The sequence below is a fragment of the Haliotis asinina genome, chromosome 4, assembly GCF_037392515.1.
Source record: "Haliotis asinina isolate JCU_RB_2024 chromosome 4, JCU_Hal_asi_v2, whole genome shotgun sequence".
In the NCBI taxonomy this organism is placed as follows: domain Eukaryota; kingdom Metazoa; phylum Mollusca; class Gastropoda; order Lepetellida; family Haliotidae; genus Haliotis; species Haliotis asinina.
In genome coordinates, this window is record NC_090283.1 from 25,732,486 (window position 1) to 25,755,069 (window position 22,584).

Below are 22,584 nucleotides of genomic sequence, written 5' to 3' on the forward strand. Positions count from 1 at the left end.
TCATGATGTAAAACACTTGACTCGATGATCATGATGTAAAACACTTGACTTGATGATCATGATGTCAAACACTTCACTCGACGATCATGATGTCAAACACTTGACTTGATGATCATGATGTCAAACACTTCACTTGATGATCATGATGTCAAACACTTGACTCGATGATCATGATGTAAAACCCTTGACTCGATGATCATGATGTAAAACACTTGACTCGATGATCATGATGTCAAACACTTGACTCGATGATCATGATGTCAAACACTTGACTCGATGATCATGATGTAAAAGAGTTGACTTCATGATCATGATGTCAAACACTTGACTCGATGATCATGATGTCAAACAGTTGACTTGATGATCATGATGTCAAACACTTGACTCGATGATCATGATGTAAAACACTTGACTCGATGATCATGATGTCAAACACTTGACTCGATGATCATGATGTCAAACACTTGACTCGATGATCATGATGTCAAACAGTTGACTTGATGATCATGATGTCAAACACTTGACTCGATGATCATGATGTAAAACAGTTGACTTGATGATCATGATGTAAAACACTTGACTCGATGATCATGATGGAAAACACTTGACTCGATGATCATGATGTAAAACACTTGACTCGATGATCATGATGTCAAACACTTGACTTGATAATCATGATGTAAAACACTTGACTCGATGATCATGATGTAAAACAGTTGACTCGATGATCATGATGTAAAACACTTGACTCGATGATCATGATGTAAAACAGTTGACTGGATGATCAAGATGTGAAACACTTGACTTGATGATCATGATGTAAAACAGTTGACTTGATGATCATGAAGTAAAACACTTGACTTGATGATCATGATGTCAAACACTTGACTTGATGATCATGATGTCAAACACTTGACTCGATGATCATGATGTAAAACAGTTGACTTGATGATCATGATGTAAAACAGTTGACTTGATGATCATGATGTCAAACACTTGACTTGATGATCATGATGTAAAACAGTTGACTTGATGATCATGATGTTAAACACTTGACTCGATGATCATGATGTCAAACACTTGACTTGATAATCATGATGTAAAAGAGTTGACTTGGTGATCATGATGTAAAACACTTGACTCGATGATCATGATGTAAAACAGTTGACTTGATGATCATGATGTAAAACAGTTGACTTGATGATCATGATGTCAAACACTTGACTTGATGATCATGATGTCAAAGACTCGATAATTTACTGAAAAACATGCATTGTAGATACCTGTGGGAAAGAGAAAGTCGGGTGCAGATATACCATTAATAACAGAAAGCCGGGTGCAGATATAACATGGGTAAGAAAACGTCGGGTGCAGGTAAACCATAGGTAACAGAAAGTAGGATGTAGATGTACCATGGGTAACGGATATTAGGACCAAGATGTATCATTAATAACGAAAGGCAGGTAATATATATACTATGGATGACACATAGACACGTGTAGAGATACCATGCGTAAAACAAGGCCAACAGGTAGGATCTATTTGTCATTGGAGATTACTGCAAGTCATTGCAGTCTTGTTAAGAATGAATAGACATGCACCACTGAGTGAAGTTAGACGTTGCATCATAACACAGGGTAAAAAGGTGCAAGCAAGTGTGCGCATGCGTTTTCATTGTTATATATAACTTCGCCCGTTCTACCTGTAGATACACAATCGCCTGTCGCCGTGCAAGGTATTACAGATTTCGCAACACACCGGTTGAACCAGTCACCTGCTGTTGAAATGGCGCTGAGAGAAAAAGTTGCTATCATTACAGGTGAGATTGTTAATTATGTAACGCGCACCAAGGATCTGTTTTTCATGTGTTTGAATACCCCGCATGTAAGCAAGTAATGATCCCTCAGCAACTGTTTCTGATGCTGACCAGCATACGGTGAGGTTTATTTGAATAGCTTATAGAGACAAGGGAGGATACTCCTAACCTGGCTCACAGTCCCTTCTACCCAGCCCTCAGGTGTTGGTGATCAATAGCCAATTGTACGTGGTATAGTCTAACATCGTTTTCTGCTTTTAAATATACATTCTAGCTAGTTTTAACTCTTTTTGTGATACTCTAGTTCTTTTACAGTCCGCCGATGACCGGTTCTTTAATTATTTGTATTTTTGTGTGCATCTACAACATTTCTCGTCACGTTATGGCTGCAATATTGCCGATGTGACGTTAAATTCTAAACTCACTCACTCACGCACTCACTCACTCTACTCAGCCCTCTTTGCATTGCTAAATCCCCGAATGAAGCACGTCCAGATTTCCACAGCACCTTAATCTCCCAACTCACTGGGGCTCCTTTTCAAATGAAATGAGTAGCATTTGTTAAACACACACACACACAGAGAAAGAGAGAGAGAGAGAGACATACACACACACCTATGGGTATAATGTGTATACACTGACTCATTATATATATAACTGATTACTATATATAATAACTATACCCAAGGTCAACTACTTCCTTGGTTGGACAAGTGGTTAGTGGAATTAAAATCTTAGAGGTCACAGAGATCTAAGTCTGGATGTATCTAGAGCTTTGAGTATTAGTTCGAAGAATGCATTTAAAGCGGAAGTGGAGGGATGTTTCAGTAAGGGGAAAGAGAGGCAAAACCTCTTTGAAAATTCTTAAAAATTGTAATAGTATTGTGATAGTATTTCACATTCAATTTCCCACGTGCATCCCGTCAAGCATTTGATGTGAATTCTATGAATTACAGAGACGGGTCACTTTGTTCCAGTGGAGACAGCCGATGTCGACCTTTCACCAGAGATGTTAGTAGGTCTTATCCACCCAATTACTGAGCAGCACGTTTTACCCCATATCAACACGGCAGCAAACAATATATCTCCAAGGCCAGATGTAGCATTACAATTCTTGAAGACTGGTAGACATCTTAACATTCCATATATAACTCACTTTTTTAATTCTATTTTTGTTTTAGTAGCAGGTTCCCAGTTCTTGGTTTGATATTATTATTTGTCCTGTGTTTAAGTCAGGTTTTTGAAAAAAATCATCCTAATGATTACACACGCTTTCCATATGATTGCACTGTAAGTCATGTGTGTCTTTTATCAACAGTCGCCTTCAAGAGCGATGCACGTAATATCATCAGTGACTCATAAGCTGGTTTGAGGGCTTAGTACTCTCACATTGATCACATATTTTCCTTGCAGTCCTTAGTTCAGAGGTAAATTAAATAAAGTATATAATTTACTGTATGCTTATAGATTTGATAGTTACGCATTTGATACTCTAAATCATAGTGTAGTTTCTATACATACTATCGACAAAAACTAAGTGAACTAAGAAACTAAATGCAGCAAACGTTGGGGTGTAAGGGTGCATTACCGTGGCGTTGCACCCGAACGTAACATCCAATGACAATGAAATTCCATATGATGCATTACCAACATGTGATGCTTGTGCACACAGAAGTTAACCTCTGTAAACATATTACAGAACTCACAATCACTAACGCAATAGAGTTTAACACATGCTAAAAAATACCTGTACATGCCCAAGTCCCCATCGGCTTTAGTGTGGTGATCTACCTTCGGTTGTTGTCAATCTATAGCCCTTTTTTTATATTGTATTGTCCTTTATAGCTAGACCTTTTTAGATCTAATTAATAGTTTTACATTCTTCTCTGTGATATTCTAGTTAGTTTTACCGTCCTGCGTTGAGAAATTTTTACAATTTGCCATTAATTAATATGTATTTTTGTAATTAATCTTTCTCATCTTTCGCATCACGATATGGCTGAAATATTGCTGATGTGATGATAAATTTTAACTCACTCACTTTGGTGTTATTTGTTTCTTGTTTATCGTGACAAACAGTTATGACCATAACTCGAGTCGGACGTGTCTGGTCCCAGATCGATTACACATAGGTGACCTGCAGACTTCTAGTGTTAATCGGCAAACAACTATCGTGATACTACACAAGGCATGTATGCCTAGGTCTTTCTAGCTCTTCCGCAGAATCCAAAGTATACTCAACAGAATGTCTATTTTCCCGAACTTCTCCTTGGTTGTCTCAACGAGAGTCTTTCTGAAAGCAACGTTTAGTGTTTTGAATAATAATTATGATGGGTCACATTTCGTATAAAAGATGGGCAGCATTTTTAAGATTTTGGTAGCAGGCTGTCCGGAAATTATGTGCCCTTGGTTTTCTATTTGTTACTTCCGGGAGACAGCTAGAGATTTCTACAGGCGATGATTGTGTGTGCCCGAACTTTCGGGAAATGACTGCGTGTCTATATAAATGCTAGTTGCCGTATAGACTAGGGACACACACATTCATATTCTCCGCCAACGAATCCATAAACGCATAAAACTACTGTCAGACCACTCGCGGTGTTACATTCTGCATAACTGTTTCTCTCTTGCACTAAGACTTTGGTGAGTTTGCTATATTACATTGTGTGACCCATTGCCTTAGATTTTGTGTCAGTTGTATTGTATTTGAAATCAGTATTGTGAAACTGATGTGACCTTGTATAACTTGCTCTCTTGCTTAATAATACAGATTTGAAATGTTTTAGACTTGTCTTTGTTCTGTTTTGCTGTTTCACAGGGGATTTCTTACATCGTTTGTCACGGCAAATTCTTACGGTAAAACATGCTTTTATTTTTAGTGTTGAGTATTCCATCACAAGGGATCAGTATTTTAATTCACAAACTATGAAGGATCTTTTAGCAATGTTAGCTCTCATTTAATCCTTGCATTTTTAAAGGAATCAGATTTGTTAACTGAATTGTAAATAGATACATATTTTAAAATTTGAAGATTCAATTAGTAACTCAAATCGTTAGTGGCTGTACCCTTAAAGGGGGTTGAAGTACTGTAAAATAATTGTCCTCCTAAGAGGACTTAGTCTCAAAACATTTCAAGTAAATTTCAGTTTTCCAGGTTTTTAATCATAGAATAAGTGTGTTTTTACTTCGTGGCTAGATTTAAAACCATCCCCTCAGCTGCTGGCGACTGTATGCAAGATTAGCCACAATTTAAAATGACATATATTCTACGACTAAAAATGTGGAAGATTAAATCTGACTTCAACTTACGTACCCTCTCAGGAGGAAAACTATTTTACGGTACTTCAACCCCCTTCGAGGATACAGCCACTAACAATCTTACCTGCTAATTAAACTTCCAATCATAAAATATTTATCTATTTACAAATCACATAACAGATCTAATTCTTTTTAAAACGCAATGACTAAATGATAACTAACATCACTAAAAAGATCCTTCATAGTTCGTGATTTAAATTAGTTATCCCTTGTGATGGAATACTCAACACAGTGAAGCAAGACATGCTATGATTCTTTCATCACAAGGTATACAAAACGGAATATCCTCACCTTTCAATAGGTATGTATGAGTATACCGTGTATGGACAATACGTCATCGTCGTAAAATAACCTCTTCAAATCTGGACTGACAGCCCAAGTGGGTATAACCAATGTAAGGTTTTATCTCATGTAATTTATTTATACCCACTTGGGTGCCCCACTTCTTTTGCATCAGATCACGGATATAAGATCTAATGGTGGCTTTATAATCACTGTAAGGAATAAAAAGTGGTGTCACAGATTTATGGAGTGCTGCCTTGGCAGCAAGATCGGCCATCGTGTTACCAGAAATGCCTACATGGCTGGGTAACCAACAAAAAGACGATGTCGTATTTGCTAGGTGCAAGATCATTATACAGTTCAATAATTTCGACTAAATATGGATGTTTACATGATAAATTTTTAATCGCCTGAAGACAAGACAGAGAGTCTGAATAGATTATGTATTGTTTATGTTTTGGGTGTCCTTGAATATATTTAAGAGCCGTTAATATAGCGTTAGCTTCCGCTGTGAAAACAGAGCTGCTATCTGGTAGTCTAGAAGATATTGTTCTGGATCCAATGACAGTGGCACAAGCCCCTGCGCCACCGTCCTTGGAGCCATCTGTAAATAAGGATTTGTAATTGATATATTTGTTTTTTAATTGATGATATTCTTCTTTATATTGTGAGTCATTTGTTTCTGATTTTTAAATGATGTTAATGTTAGGTCAACTTGTGGCCTAGCCAATTGCCAAGGAAGAGAAGAAAGAAGACGGGAAGGCGATATACATTTCAGCTCAATGCCGGCAGAAGAAATAAATGCTTTAATTCTTAGCCCCAGAGGCGGAACAAGGGAAGGCGTTTTGTTATACAAATCCTCATAAAGCGGACTGAACACACAGTTATAGGCAGGGGACAAAGATGAAAAAGTTCATTTCAAAAGAGATTTGTCTTTGTTTGGATTAGTCATGAACTTGGGGATCAAAAAGATTTTGTTATTTTACCTTCTAAAAAAGAAATCTGTTGCGAAAATGTTTATTTCAAACATGATAACGGAGACGTGATGGTGACGAAGTAGTGGGTTTTCTGACCAATCTCTTTCATCCTGTTCCGTATAGTTTGACCGGATATACTCTGAAGTCCAGAAACCCAGTCTGCTGTGCTCTCATCCGTGGCAGTACGATCATTCATCTGTAGTGCTCGGATGTACCGATCATGGGCAGCAGTGGTAACTGAGTTCTGCCTTTACGGGGACGGTCATTTCCTATACCTGTTTAGTTGCAACGAGCTGCAAACCACGATAACTTCCTCCGACTAACATTAAAGGCCTGGCCGCAGAAGATTTGGAATCTCCAGCGTGCATTAATTCAAGACGCGACGTAGTCATTTGACCTTGAAACTCCTTCAAATTGAATGCCAGTTTATGAATGCCAGTTTCTGAAATCTGGATTTTTATTGCCAGAGCAATGAATGCTCTTTGCTGCACAGTTTCAAACGGGAGGTGATTTCTCTTGCGTTGCGGGGATACCTTTCTAATCTTTGTAAGAAATCTCATTAAATTCAAGCTTTTCAGGTAAAATCGATATTGTACTTGTGCAACTGCGTAAAATAATGTTCTCAACAGTTTTGTAACATATTTTGACGATTGTTTGAACACAATAGGTAATTAATATACTTTTTACAGTTCAAACTGCCTATACGTTTCTTTCTTGGGATAGCATATTTTCCAGCAAATATTGTATGATAATTTCAATCCTCGTATTCGCCTTTACAGTCAAACCGCAAATGTTATGTAAAAGCAAATGTTGTATTATAGCAAATTAAAATCTCTTTTACATGTTGAAAAATACGTAACCGTTAAGGATCGTTCTCGGTTTCTTAAGAATGTACTTTTAAAAATATTTACAGGTAGATGTTGAGAGTGGTAGATATGAGCATTTTAGTTGTGCTAGTCATATACAACCAAGTGTATTCTCAAGGAGATGATTGGGATGTATTTTATATTTGTGAAACAATATATTTTGTGCGCAGAAGAAAATACAAATGTAATGTTGTTGCAATGTTGGTTCTGATGTTGTTTGTGGGACTGTTGGTGTTTGAGTTTGATCGAGTTCTTTAAAGGCCCTTTCCTGACGTGTGTGGTGCCTGTGACGTTGTTTGGTTGTACTGTTTATGTGATGTTTCCGATAGTGGTGAAATCTGACGATATTGTGGCCTTTTCGTAATGTCTGACGTTTATTGCAAGTAACTACTATGAATTGCTGCAACTACTTGTGCTTGCTGAGCTTGTTGCTGCCGACGTTGACTTTGTCACTCTTGTGATTGTCCTACACCTCTTCCCCTAGCTGTCTGACGGACATTTCCTACAACTGCCTATTATTTACATCCTTACCTACCGTCTTGTGTATTGTTGCAATATTTTAGGACTGACTGTTGTTATTAGTCATTCGTGTTTAGTTATTCATGTTACGATGAGTACTAATTACATTTTAGAGAGATGACAGAAGGTGAATATAGCATTAAAATCTATGTCATTCCATGCTTTGTGTAGATATTCTGATATAATCCAGACATATGAAAACAGTGAGTATTTATAACTGATATAATAATTACAATAAAATGATAAAGCTGCACAATCATAGAAAATAACACACTGCAGACGGAAGTGGAATAGTTTGCACGTTTAAACTTAATCTCTGTTTCAGGTTCCAGTTCAGGAATTGGGGCAGGAATTGCCGTAGCGTTTGCAAAGGAAGGAGCTAAGCTGTCCTTGACTGGTAGGAACCAGAAGAACTTAGAGGAAGTGGTAAAGGACTGCAAGAAGGCAGGCTGTAAGGTGATTAGAAACCAAAATTGGCATCAACATCTGATGAAACACACTTGTTACTATTCCATACAAATAAAGCCAAAGTTTTCCAAGACGCAGAAATTTACGTAAGCTATTGAAATTGATCATCTCACAAAAGAGGTGTCCAAAAGAGTCACTATCTCTCTGTCCTCACTACCAAATCGAAGACCACATCATACTGAAGTTTATTCTTGGTTGCTCACTGTTCTATTTTAGGACGTTCTCACAAACGTGGGTGACATTACACAGGATGCTTTCAGAAAAACTCTCGTGGAGTCAACAAAGAAGAAATTTGGGAAAATAGACATTCTGGTGAGTATACGTCATGTTGGACAGAAGGAAGTCTGGATATATATGTACTGCGAGTGATTACGTGACACTTGAATGGTTCAGAAAGAATTTCTAACGTTTATATTTCCATAAGCCAACTGCAAAGTGGACTATTCGCGAGTAATGTTCGACACACCATGTGTATGGCCAGGATGTTGAAAGATTCTGCTATAAATATATACAAATTACTTCATAACAGTTTCTGCTGATTTTTACTTCCGTATTTTTGTGTCTCATGTAACATGATTCCACCAGTTGAACTATAAATTACACACAACTAAGGTGAATCTATTTCTCACAACTAATTGGCCTGAATGCAGTGTCTGCCATCTGTAACAAGGTACTAATGGTGGTGTCAAGCAACATCTGCGGCCACCTTTATTTAGAAAAATCCTGAGATGATTTCCAATGTCTTAAACGACTGAGTTAAGGAACTCATACACCCATAATACATAAAGTTAAATTCTTAAAACCTGTCAATGACGAACAGTACAATCAACTAAAATAGCACAGATACAGATGTAAATATTTAGCCAGTACAAAAGACTGTAGGCAATAGTAGGTACATCACAGCGGACTGGGGCGACTTCCATGACTTTCTCCTGCATGGACCCTAACCGAATTACACAATTGTAGATAAATCTGGACTCGAATATTTGCTTGCTTAGTTTTAGATGTGGGGTAGCGTCGCTGAGGGTTGAAACAGGGCGTTCTGAGAAAATGCATTTTAATCATAGCTATTGTTTTAACTGCATCAACATTATAGGAGATGAAGAACACGTCTTGCCCTTCTATCATTTAAACGACACCGTTAGGTCTGAGTTATTTTTGTCCTGTTGTAGCGAGTAAGAGGGTTTTGCAATTGTATCTCCACACGAACTGTTTCATGTTTTACATAGCAAACCGTTCGTAACATTTGATAGTGTCAAGACTTCCTATGGGACTCTTAATATACGTATATAAATAACGTGTATATGAATTATATATATTTCATATTATATATGTCTTTATTCTTAAGCTCTAATGTCTTCCAAAATCGCTGAGTGATTGGTTGTATGAACACGTGAGACAAAATATGATTATCTGCCTGTATGTATATTTACAGATAACAGATATTTATTGATAACAGAGTGTGGCGTCAAATCAGAACACAAATAAATAGATTGTACCATGTTTATGGGTCTCTCAAACAAACAAACATATTGTATCATACCTGTGTTTAGGTGAACAAACAAACATATTGTATCATACCTTTGTTTAGGTGAACAATGCTGGGATATCTACCATGGGTCCGATACAATCAGCTACCAAAGACCAATACGACAGGATGATGACTGTAAACGTGGAGGCACCTTTGTTTCTGACGCAGTTAGCTGTACCGCATTTGATTGAATCCAAAGGTCAGAAATGATTTCGAAGGAAATAATTCCCAGGATTTACACTCACAAACAATTATTGTTCACTGGATATCCCGGATGCCCCGTGAGAAGCTATTTTCGCCACAAGTAGTTTAGTTTCTCGTTTGAGAGAAAACATTTTATTACTCACACGTTGAAGATACCACTTTTTAATAATTTTACGCAATAATTACACATTGTGTGATAACATTGCATGATGCCGCATATGTGGCGTCAAAGATGACGTCACAATGCTAATACCCCTCTCACAGAAGTATTAGACCTTGATTGACACGTGGCAAGCTGAGCGTCGTCACATTCGTTGAATTCTATGGAAAGAAGTGCTTTGCTCGATATTATTTTGCTAGTGGTGGGTGAGTAATATCTAAAATACTAAACTATGTCCCGTGTAACAGCATCTTTATGAAACTCGTGAATGGTATTCACTTGTTTCATAAATGCGGTATTACACAGGACGTAGTTTAGTATTCTCTATGTACGTCAATTGGAATGTAGGATATTCTACTACCTGTATAGCGATTTTTCTTCCAGAAGATTTTATCTGGGTATAGTACGGAAGCGTATTAGGGCCACGGTGAAAAATATTTTTGGTGTCAATATCTCCTACGTAGGACTTACTATCTCCTACCTCTGACTTACTATCTCCTACTTTGGACTTGTTATCTCCTACGTAGGACTTACTACTTCGTCTTTCCTGCGTAGGACTTAGTAAGTCCTATCTCCTACGTAGGACTTATTATCACCTTCGTAGGACTTACTATCTCCTACGTAGGACTTACTAAGTAGTAGGACTTACCATCCTACTATAGTAGGACTTAATATCTCCTACGTAGGACTTACTATCTCTACAAGGTGATAGTAAGTCCTACGTAGGACTTACTATCTCCTACGTAGGACTTACTATCACCTTACCTTGGACTTACTATATCCTACGTAGACGTAGGACTTATCTTCTATGTAGGACTTATTATCTCATCCTACTATAGTAGGACTTAATATCTCCTACGTAGGACTTACTATCTCCTACGTAGGACTTACTATCACCTTGTAGAGATAGTAAGTCCTACGTAGGAGATATTAAGTCCTACTATAGTAGGATGAGATAATAAGTCCTACATAGAAGATAAGTCCTACGTCTACGTAGGATATAGTAAGTCCAAGGTAAGGTGATAATAAGTCCTACGTAGGAGATATTAAATCCTACGTAGTAGATAATAAGTCCTACGAATGTGATGTTAAGTCCGACGTAGGAGATAGTGACACCAAAAATTTTTGGCCCTAATACACTGCCGTAGTATAGTCACTAGTTTTGTTTTGTTTTGTTTGTTTGTTTATTTTGGGCTAAAGGTGAAACACGGGATATGTTGTTTTTCACTTACTTCCAGAAGATGTTATGTTTGTATAGTCACTAGGTGTTTTGGTTAAAGGAGAATCACGGGATATATCCTTGCTTTCTTGAAGAGGATGTTATATAAGTGTAGTCACTAGGGGTTTCTTTTGCAAAACATTCTTTTTCTTTCAGGAAACGTGATCAATATTTCGACCGCCGGCACGGGTACAATTGTGAGTGTGACGTTAGCAACTACACAAATAATTCACAGTCTGTAAAACTGAAGTGCTTGTGTGAGTAACGAAAGTATTAGTTGTGGAGACATAAGGTTAGTCCCCTTTCAGAAACATTTAATTTGTGGATCATTTTCGATGTCTATATAAAAAAAACCGAGCCGGCTGCTACCATTATTTTCATGTAACATTCAAAGATGTTTCAACATATCATGTGTACAGGCACCAGGTGGCGGTGTCTACGCTATGTCGAAGGTGGCCCTAGAGACATTTACACGCTACCTTGCCCAAGGTTAGTCTTTGAAACCTTTTTGCAACAGTTGGGCGCCTCACTCATGTTAGCTCCTGCAATCTGCAATCTCAAATATTAAGCAAAGGCATTTATCAGAAATTTCGTGAACACATTAGACCGTAAGAGGTGCTACGTGTGGTAATATATAGTGTCTAATAATTCGACTTTAACTTTGACAAATGATCTTTTCCTGTGGCAAAGGTTATGAAATATTCTTAAGCGTGGTTATGCAGAAAACAAACTTACTTTCCACAGAATTGGCAACAAAGGGGGTACGTGTCAACACAGTCAAGTAAGTAGAAATAAATAACACAATAACGGTTGATGTTAAACAGATGGAAATATCGATAGCATATTTCTTAAGTTCTTTTGAAGTCAGTTTCATATGAGATTCAATAGGCATCAAGTCGTTTGTGATTCGTTTTTTTTTGTGTGTGTTGTTTTTTGCTTGCTTTTTTTTTTTTGTGTGTGTTTATTATTTCGGAGGGGGGAGGGGGGGTCGGTGTGTGTGTGTGGGGGGGATTTTTTGGTTTTTTTGGGAGGGGGGATTGTTTGGGGGTTTTATGTTTGTTTTGGGGATTTTTATATGAATATTTCATTGTTACGATTCCATCTGGGTGCACGCTTATTGAACATGTCGTACCCAGCATGTCCAACATTCGATGGCAGATTAATAATACAACCTGTCCATCTTAGGATTTAATCATAGAGGAATATAACGTACTACGTACGCAGGTAGATGGAGATGATTGTGTTGCACTTGGTGTCCTGCTTATTAGTCCATATACGTTCATCTATAGTTAATTGGCTATTGTACTCAATTTCATTTCTATATTCACTGGTAGTGGTGTGTTCGTTTTAATAGCTGCTTCATTGTGTTGTTTTCCTTGTTTCAGTCCGGGCTTTGTACCCAGTCAGCTGATTTCAAATATGGTGAATGACAAAGGACAAGTTGCTGAGGTAAGTACGTGCAACCCATCAAAATTGCCCTGGAAACCTTTTGAAACTGATGACATGCGCAACTTTTCGCCGTTACAGATACACGACACTCAGTGTACAATGAGTGCAAACTTGACCATCCGATCTTTTAAAAGCAACTACAACTGCAAGCAATGTTTGATAGGGAATAGCATGGTACCGTCAAGTTAAAGCACCGAAAGCACTCTCCTACTGCATATACCATATTATGTCATTCATGTATTCACACTTGTTTTTTCAGGTGGAGAAAGCTATGATAAAAGCGACGCCAATGGGTCGATCGTGTGCCCCGGAAGAAATGGGTCACATTGTGGCCTTCCTCGCCTCGGATAAAGCAGGCTTTGTAACTGGGGAGAGTTTCAGGGCCGACGGTGGTTTTACAATGACCACACCAGCAATTGCATGAACATATTGATGGATGCAAGAGGCTTACCTGCCTCCGTGATTAGGAAGTTGTGTAAAGAACATTCAAAAGTGTAACAAATACATGCTTAACAAATTGCTGTTACTAATCGATGATTCAAATTCAACAATATTTGTCTCACTTGTAGTTAAATAAATATATATGGATGTATATTGTGCAAACCTGGTTCAAACTTTGTTTGTCTGGTTAAACGTGAACACAGGGGGATGTTAATGAGCTTTCAGTTAAGAACAACTGAGAAATATGTATTTTATAGCCACTACTACGTTAGAGATGCACAGGAGTTTCGGGTCACCGCTGGACAGGAATATAAGAGCCTCCTTGTTTGCTTGGTAGACTATTGTCCACACACATGAACACATCTGGTGCGCTAACAACGAGAGTGTCTTGTCTCTGTTCTACTGGCATGGTGGTCGAGCTGTGTGAGACACCAGGCTTGTGATTCCGCGAGCTTCGGGTACTGGTTATCAAAACATTATTGTGAACTTTGTGTGCAGACTCTTTTGAACGTTGTTACAAACACTAGTGTACAGAACACAACCCTGTGCACTCCAAAGAACACACGAATCCGTTAGTATATGACAAGATGGTGGCCACGTCAATACGTGCAAACATATTGTTGCGGGTACAGCAATGTGCAGTGAACTTGCGCAAAGTACTGTGACTATGTGTCCCAGTCTACCCAACTGTGAATAGGCACCTCGTAAAAATGGGAAAGCGTCAATAACTTGTTGCAAATGGCTGCAAATAGTTGTGAGCTCTCCTAGAAATAGAGATTGATCATATGATGTGCCGTTGAAATTGACATCCAATGACCGAGGGAGACGAAGCGTTTTAGGAGTACATGTGCAGATGGGAAGTATAAATAAAAAACACATCAGAGGGACGGCAAGATGTATATATGTCAACTTCTTATTGTGAATGTATGCTTGCATCCTTGTCAGAGGTGCAACCATACACTACGAAACGTCGTGTCATTCTAAGTGATGACTGTCAGATTTTACGTGCGCTTTTCGTCATGATGCGTATTTCGGGAACGCGAGGCAATTTGGTTTGATCGATAGAGGGTGATTTTGAACGAAAGTTACTTCAAATGTTAAATTGTGTGTATTTTGATTTTTTTGCACTTGCCCGAAGTGGTGAGGAGAATGGACGTATGGAGTAGTTTAGGTTGGAGTTTGGTTTTTGTATTCTTTTTCCTAGTCGAACTGGTTAGGTAGGGTAAGGCGGACAGATTGATTTGAATATACCTACGACTTTGGAGATGTGAGTGTTATTCATCAGTTTATCATCACATAGACAACATTTCGGCTATATCGTGACGAGTACGATTGATTTTATGCATAGCATGGTAAATTCTAAACAAACGTCAGCGGAGGACAGTAAAATAAGTAGATTGTCACAAATTCGAGTTTAAAACAAGTGGTTAGATTTGAAACACATATCATCCTGTATAGCATTGTTTTGCCGGAAATTTCTAGTAAGTTTGCTTTTTAGCATCTTCAGAAAATAATTTGGTTGTTTGAAAACAAATCACATGCACTCACAAGACACTACCTTTAGTTTCAATCAAATACAGTGCAATTAACATTGGTCGAAAACACTAGTGCCTTCACATACACAATGCATGTTCATGACGCTCTTGTACAGTTCTGTTGTCGCTGATTGCAGCGGGCTTGAAACTTTGATCACAACATTGATTACCTAAACACCGACAAATGATACCACAGTTGCTTGTGGACATGTTTACCCATGGTAGAACCACCCACACTCACTCACAATAGAGTACCGGTATTTTCATATACGGTGCAATTAACTGTATCAAAAACACTGTTGCCTACTCGTTTATGTCCATGATGCTCCCGTACAACATCTACAGCCTCTTGGTCGCCGATTTCAGCGAGCTTTCCTTTCTGGTCTCAGTGCCATATTTTGCGCCCATTGTTGCGATTGATAATATGTATCCAATGACCATCCGATATCTTAAGTTTCCTCATACGAGTACTATGGTTCCATGAATCTGTGATTTGTCAATGAGTGAAAGTCATCTAAGAATTGTCAAGTGAGTTCATAATTTCTTCGGATCCTCCAACCGCTATGTATAATGTAGTAAAGTTCAGTTTTGGCCTGAACTAATATAGTTAGAGTAAGTGGAATTGACTAATTCAATGTACTTCACCATTATTTAGCCAGAAACAAACAGCAAAGTGACGGGTAGGTGAACTTAAATTAACAATCCTCAGTCAGGGCTAACTGAAGTGTTGTTCTGTTGTCGCCCCACCTCACCCCTACTTTAAGAAGCACGTTGCCTGGAAGACACGTGATACACAATTTGATGACGGTTTACGTTCGGGTTACACATCATCTGTATGCTAACGTAATTGCATCCGTAATTACTGTAAAACATATATTTGGCCAAATGAACGTCGCATTTCCGCTACCACAGTAAATTTATGACAGTAAATCCTGATGTTGCTGACTGGTTGCGAGCCATTCCACGGACGTATTGTGGGACTGTGTCAACTGTTTAATTGAGGGTCGACGTGCAACATATTTTCTCTCGAAACAGTTAGGTTTTATGTTTCCACCTGTCATGTTAGAAGAGCAGTGAAGTAACTGCACGCGAAACTTTGGATATTTTAGCGAAACATGTTTGAATCTCACACCAGTATAACTGTAATCAGATCTACAAAGCGTAAGATGGACATTCAGCCTGAGGAAATGTCAGGTAGTATTTTATTTCGATGTATATTGTTTTACGTCGCGCTCAGCAATATTCTAGGAGTGAAGTAACTGTAGGCCGGACTTAGAATCTTTAAGCGAAGCATCTTAGAATATGACATTAAAATACAATTGAAATCAGATTTACAAAGGGTTATCTTGATATTCAGATTGACAAGTGTTAGGAAGTATTTCATTTGGCTGTATATTGTTAACCCCGCAATCAGCAATATTCTCGGTAGATGACGACAGTCTGGATATGCTGAAGGGGTAAAAAAAGATCACATGAAAGCACAAGTGTTCTTTATTTTTTTCCAAGGTTTTCTTCACAGGCTTTGTATCGTATGTTTTCACAAATCGCTTATTTCGTCCCCCAGTATATAAACGTGTATGAAAAAAGATAAGCCATCATTTATGGTGAACTGTATTCGTCCCTACTCCAGTCTTAGAGATCAATCTCCGGGTTACAGACACATAAACTGTGGATCCTTACACACCTTACACTACCCGTGATAAGCGCATCTTTCCCCAGTACAATGGCAACAGGACTTGACCCAGACAGCAATCCTGTTTCCACAAATGTTACGACCATGAGCTGTAACAGTTGTAACATATCAGTGGCTGAAGAATGGTGGCATATCCAGCCATCCAGGAAGCAAAAGCAATGTAAGTCCCCATAGTTCCTAGTATGGTGATCAGCTTTCAAATGTTGTATAACTCGTATTTTATAATGTATCATCTGTTTAATTACACTGTGTTAGTTCTACATGCTAGTTTTATGTTCAGATCTGTGATTCTCCAATATTTTACAGTCCATCGTCGACAGGTTTAATCTTCACAATGTTTTCATTGTATACATTGTTTTTGTCAAGATGTGGCCGAGATATTGCCGATGTGACTGAATATTAACCCACTGATTTTTGTAACATATCTCTATAGCTTTACCCTGAAAAATCACAAATAGCTATGTGCAGTCTTGCATGAATGGTGCACAGAATGTGTCACTACAATCTTGACTTATTTCTGTGTAGCCTTGACACCAAAACCTGATTCAGCCCTATAAGCTGTACTGCCCTCAATTATCTATGGATGGAGGACACAGACAGAATCCGTCAATTTGGCGTTAATGGATAACATGATGAAGATTTCATTTCAGCTTGTAGGTGAAGTGTCCACATGCACTTGATGTGTGATAACACAATTTATGCCATTTAGAAAATGGTCCTTTAGAAAATGGTCAAATGTAATGCATGTTACATATGCTGCATTTCAGATTGCTCTTTCCTAGTAAAGTACTGATTCTACTACTGTTGTTTGATGTCAATAGGGTGCCTGACCCTGAGGGTGTGGGTTCGAATGTGTACACAGTAGGACTGGGTAAGAATGATTTGTGTTGATATTTGTCAGTACTTGAAACTCTTTCAACAATTCATCATTGGTAAAGTACAGAATTCATCTGCAGTCGAATTTGCGTCCTTTTGAAACTAGGAGCCTAAATTTTTGTGCCCGGAAAATGTTTGTGGACTAGTTGAAATCATTTCACTAATCTCGCTAATTATATAATGTATCTCACGTACAAATGTCACTAATGTCACCATCTGAGCATTCCTCAAATCCTCCAAAAATACTCAAATAATATCATATCAATGTACATGTGTCTCACTCCAATACAATTTTCACGAATGAGAATTTTGTTGAAACAGACTATGGTTCATCCGGACTAAGTATTATCAGAACACCAACTCCAGTCAGCCAAATCTCACGCTGGTTAGGTGGCAAACCAGTTTTGATAGAATCGGTGAGAGAACATTGTTTTGCATGGCGTTTGCTAACCTCCAAACGTACATCCAAACTACATACTTATCTTTTGGTTGTTGGTAACAGAGTTAACATTATGCAAGCCTGAACAAAGACATATCTTCTTGAGCCCGAACCCATGCAAGATTGCATGTTTCAATATTCCATTAATTGTTATGTGCTAACATTGTTTAAAGTTTAAACTTAATCTTAAACTCAAGCTTACTAAAACTTCAAATTCAAATTCAAATGTCTTTACTCGTTGGTCTAATGGTTAAAGTTGTGGATTTGTAAACCTAAAGCTGTAGGTTCAAACCCCACTTGCACCAAAAACCAAACCGCCCAAACTTTAGTAACTAATTTAACTAATATTCTTAATGTATTTAAATTAGCCTAGTTTCTAGCTCTTGTTTATCACGTGACATCCCTAGGGAAGAACATGGTCTGAAAAAGCATGCGCTTGAGTCGGCATGTTAAGGAACAAATGTAAGTTACTATGAACTCTTATCATCTCTACCTTTATTGCTTCACTATTGTTCGTAGTAGAAATGAATTATGTATAATTACTGGTAAACAATTTTTGATACGTTTAATGAAATGTTGTTGAAATGTTTATTCAACCAAATGTCTTTGTACAATTTCAATACACGTTGTAATGTTTGTTAATGCCTTTAAAGTGCATTAGTGAGCAAAGATTATGGAACTGTTTTTTGCTTACTGTGTAGTTTTATTAACCTCATTAGAGTTGAACAGATTTCTTCAATGCTCCTCAGTCGTGGAACCATTTTCATCTAACCTTACGTGTTTTCATCCAACCTTCAAGTTTTTATGTGTCTGTCATTGTTTCAAGGATGCCTCATTTTCAAGGATACATTTAACCAGACACGAATATAATAAACTCTGATGCGAGTATCGCATATTTTGTTCCTGCATCTACAGTAATACTCCCCTGGTCTCCCACCGTTGTTATATGAATCGCATGAAATATATCTGGAGTATTGATACTCGTGTACTTATGTGAATGATTTTTTGACCACTCAGGAAAACACAGCTCACTTCAATATCATGTAAGAATGTGATTAATTTAACTCGAATAATTACTGAACCCAATCACTTTCCCAGAATATAGTCCTATATTCTGCCAGTCCTATATCCCGGGTAGGGGGAAGATCATTTATGTACGATACTCAACAACCACAGCTCCAACATCATCCCCACTATCAACAACAGAATCCTCACAAACATCAGAGTGAGAGTTTTGCTTTATGCTGCTTTTAGCAATATTCCAGCAATATCAGGGGACACCTGAAATAGGCTTCCCACGTTGTGCCAATGTGGGGAATCAAACCTGGGCCTTTAGCACAGCACGCGATCGCTTGAACCACTTGGCTACCCATAACGACCGAAATAACATCCTTACAACCAACACTGGCAAGGTTAAAAAGCTCGGGATTCGAGCACGAATTTGAAGCAATGTAAGTTCCCATGACCCCTAGTAAGGTGGCTGTACTTAAGTTATTTGGTGGTCGATAGCCTGTGTTTTAGTGTTACTATATATGTCACATCAAATTGCATTTTTTGAATTGGAGGTGATTAGTTTTTAGAGTGAGTGAGTGAGTTAATATTTAACGTCACATCGGCAATGTCTCAGCCATATCGTGACGAGAACGTTTAATACTAAAATGAAATATAAACATTTAATTCTGAAATGAAATATAAACATTTAATTCTGAAATGAAATATAAACATTTAATTCTGAAATGAAATATAAACATTTAATTCTGAAATGAAATATAAACATTTAATTCTGAAATGAACTATATGTATAGTATAAACCCTCTGAACGAGGGACAGTAAAACAACTAGAATATCACAATATCAATTAAAACTAGCATGGAAAGTTAAAACTAATATCGCTATTTAGACAATACAATATAAAAACAGGCTAACGATCGCCAACAAAAGAAGGTAGATCATCATACTAAGGACCATGGGGACTTACAGTACCTTTGCTACCTACATGGACCCTAGTTGGATTTACATCATCCCCTCAGCTGTTAGCAATTTAGACACATCTAGCCAAAAATTAAAAATACACAAATACTACGACTAAGAACAGTGGAAAGTTTAAATTTACTGTGAATGCTTTTGGACTTACGTACCCTCTCAGGAGGACAATAATTTTACAATACTTAAACCCCCTTTGAGGGTACAGCCACCAACAATTCAAGTTACTAATCCAAACTTCCAATAATTAAAATACATCTATTTACACAACAAGTTTTCAAAATTCAACCAGTAAAAAAAATTTCTTTTAAAAAGTCAATAATTAAATGAGACCTAACGCTGGTAAAAAGATCCTTATTTGCTTTAACTGTTTAATACTTATCCCTTGTGAGGGATATGCTTGACCGTGACTCTCTCATCACAAGGGATACAAAATGGAGGATCCTCACCTTTAAATAGGTATGCATGAGTATATTGTGTATGGCCAATACCACATTGTCTTAAAATGACCTCTTCAAATCTGGACTGACAACCCAAGTAGGTGTAACCAATATACGGTTTTATTTCATGTAATTTATTGATACCTACTTGGGTGTCCCACTTCTTCTGCATTAGATCACGGATGTAGGTTCTAATGCTCGCTTTGTAATCAGAGTATGGAATAAGAAGTGGTGTCACAGATTTGTGATTATTATACAATTCAATAATGTCAATTAAAAGTGGATGTTTACTTGAAAAAGTTTTAATCGCCTGAAGACAAGAAGGAGAGTCGGAATAGATTATATATTGTTTATGTTTAGGATGTCTTTGAATATATTTAAGAGCCGTTAGTATAGCGTTTACTTCAGCTGTGACAAAATAGAACTATTATCTGGTAATCTGAAAGATATTGTTCTGGATCCAATGACAGTGGCACAGGCCACTGCGCCACCATCCTTGGGCCTATGTGTAAATAAAACATTGTATGTATTATAGTTACTTTTTAAATGATTGTATTTTTGTTTATATTGTAATTCATTTGTTTCTGATTTTTTAAACCTCGTCAGTGTTAGGTCAACTTCGGGTCTAACTAACTGCGAAGGTGGAAACGAATGCAGACGGGAAGGAGATATATTGGCTAGCTCAATGCCGCAAGCAGACAGAAAAGTTTTCACTCTAAGTCCCAGAGGCGGAACAAGAGAAGACTTTTCATTGTATAGATCCACGTAAAGAGGATTAAAAACACTGTTAAATGCAGGATTGGCCTCATTAGAATATAGTTTTGTTATATACTGTAAGGAGAGTTTTATACGTCATTGAGTAAGAGATGGTTCATCGGCCTCGACGTAAAGACTGCCAATAGGAGAAGTTCCATATGACCCAAGGCATAGTCTTAGACCTTGATGGTGAATAGAATCAAGTATTTTGAGGTTGCTTTTACAGACTCCATCATAAACGATGGAGCCGTAATCAAGTTTCGAACGGATGAGAGATCTGTATAAGTGGAGTCGGGTAGTTTGGTCTCCTCCCCACTTTGAGTTGGAAACAACTTTTAACAGATCTAATGCCTTCATGCATTTAGTTTTCAGATACTTAATATGTGGTAAAAAAGTCAAATGTTTGTCGAAAATCAATCCCAGAAACTTGGCTTCCTTTACAACGTTAATTGGAGATCCATCCAAGAACAGTTCGGGATCTTTATGAGGCTTATATTTCCGACAGAAATGTATACATTTGGTCTTTGTCTGTGAAAATTTAAAGCCATTCTCAAGTGACCATTTATGAATTTTATTTAAACACATCTGTAATTGCCTTTCGATGGTATGCATATTTTTACCACAACATGAAACGTTAAAATCATCCACAAACAATGACCCATCTATTCAGTCATTTAATACTTTCGAGAGACTAGTGATTTTTATACTAAACAAGGTAACAGACAAAATATATATATACTACCTTGTGGAACTCCCTGATCCTGATTATAATGGTCAGACAGGGGTGATCCAACGCGAACTTGAAATTGTCTGCCTGCTAAGAACTGGGATATAAAATTAGGCAAACGGCCTCTCAAACCAAAGTCATGTAAATCTCTCAAAATACCATGTTTCCATGTTGTATCATAGGCCTTTTCCAGGTCGAAAAAGATTGACACAGCATGCTGGTTATTTACAATGGAATTTTTAACGAATGATTCTAGGCGAACCAAATGATCAATAGTGCTTCTATTTTCCCGAAAACCACACTGAATGTTAGAAATAACATGATTGGATTCTAGAAACCATACTAATCTATTATTGATCATGCGTTCCATGGGTTTACAAACAAAGCTTGTTAAAGAAATTGGTCTATAGTTAAATGGATCTATATTGTCTCGGCCAGGCTTAGGTATTGGTTCAACAATGGCATGACGCCACGAAGGAGGAAAGTATCCTGTAGTCCAAATATGATCAAAAATGTTCAAAAGTGTCTCAAGACAGGCATTGGGTAAATGTTTCAGGAGCTGGTAGTGGATATTATCTGCTCCAGTTGCCGTATCATGAGTTTGAGCCAAGGCAGTATTCAGCTCATGCAGTGAAAATACTTCATTAAAGTCATCACCATTTTCGGAATGAAAGTTGAGTTTCTTGATGAGTTTGATATCTCTGAAACTTCAGAAGATAATTTGATGAAGAAGAATGACTAGCTAAGGTTTCACCCAACTTGTTGGCAATGTGAATTTTATTTATTAACATATCATGACCATCTTTAAGATGATGAAGGCTAGAATTTCTACCTTTGCCCTTGATTCTCTGTATCATGTTCCACACCTTCGTCATTGGTGTACGT

The 22,584-nt window shown here is 37.6% G+C and overlaps 1 protein-coding gene across 1 annotated transcript; it reads left to right on the top strand.

Annotated features, from left to right (window-relative positions):
- The first annotated feature begins 1,712 nt into the window (after positions 1-1,712).
- On the top strand, positions 1,713-13,412 carry LOC137281422 (uncharacterized oxidoreductase MexAM1_META1p0182-like). The gene is made up of 9 exons (XM_067812637.1): positions 1,713-1,819; positions 8,104-8,234; positions 8,463-8,558; positions 9,838-9,976; positions 11,517-11,557; positions 11,780-11,849; positions 12,105-12,141; positions 12,746-12,809; positions 13,069-13,412. The coding sequence occupies exons 1-9, from the start codon at positions 1,786-1,788 to the stop codon at positions 13,231-13,233; spliced, it is 777 nt and encodes a 258-aa protein (XP_067668738.1). The 5' UTR covers positions 1,713-1,785; the 3' UTR covers positions 13,234-13,412.
- Positions 13,413-22,584: the final 9,172 nt, after the last annotated feature.

Coding starts and splice junctions, on each gene's coding strand:
- LOC137281422 (XM_067812637.1), top strand. CDS start 1,786: ATGGCGCTGAGAGAAAAAGTTGCTATCATTACAG. Junction 1,820..8,103: donor AAAAGTTGCTATCATTACAG/GTGAGATTGTTA, acceptor TCTCTGTTTCAG/GTTCCAGTTCAGGAATTGGG. Junction 12,142..12,745: donor GTACGTGTCAACACAGTCAA/GTAAGTAGAAAT, acceptor TCCTTGTTTCAG/TCCGGGCTTTGTACCCAGTC.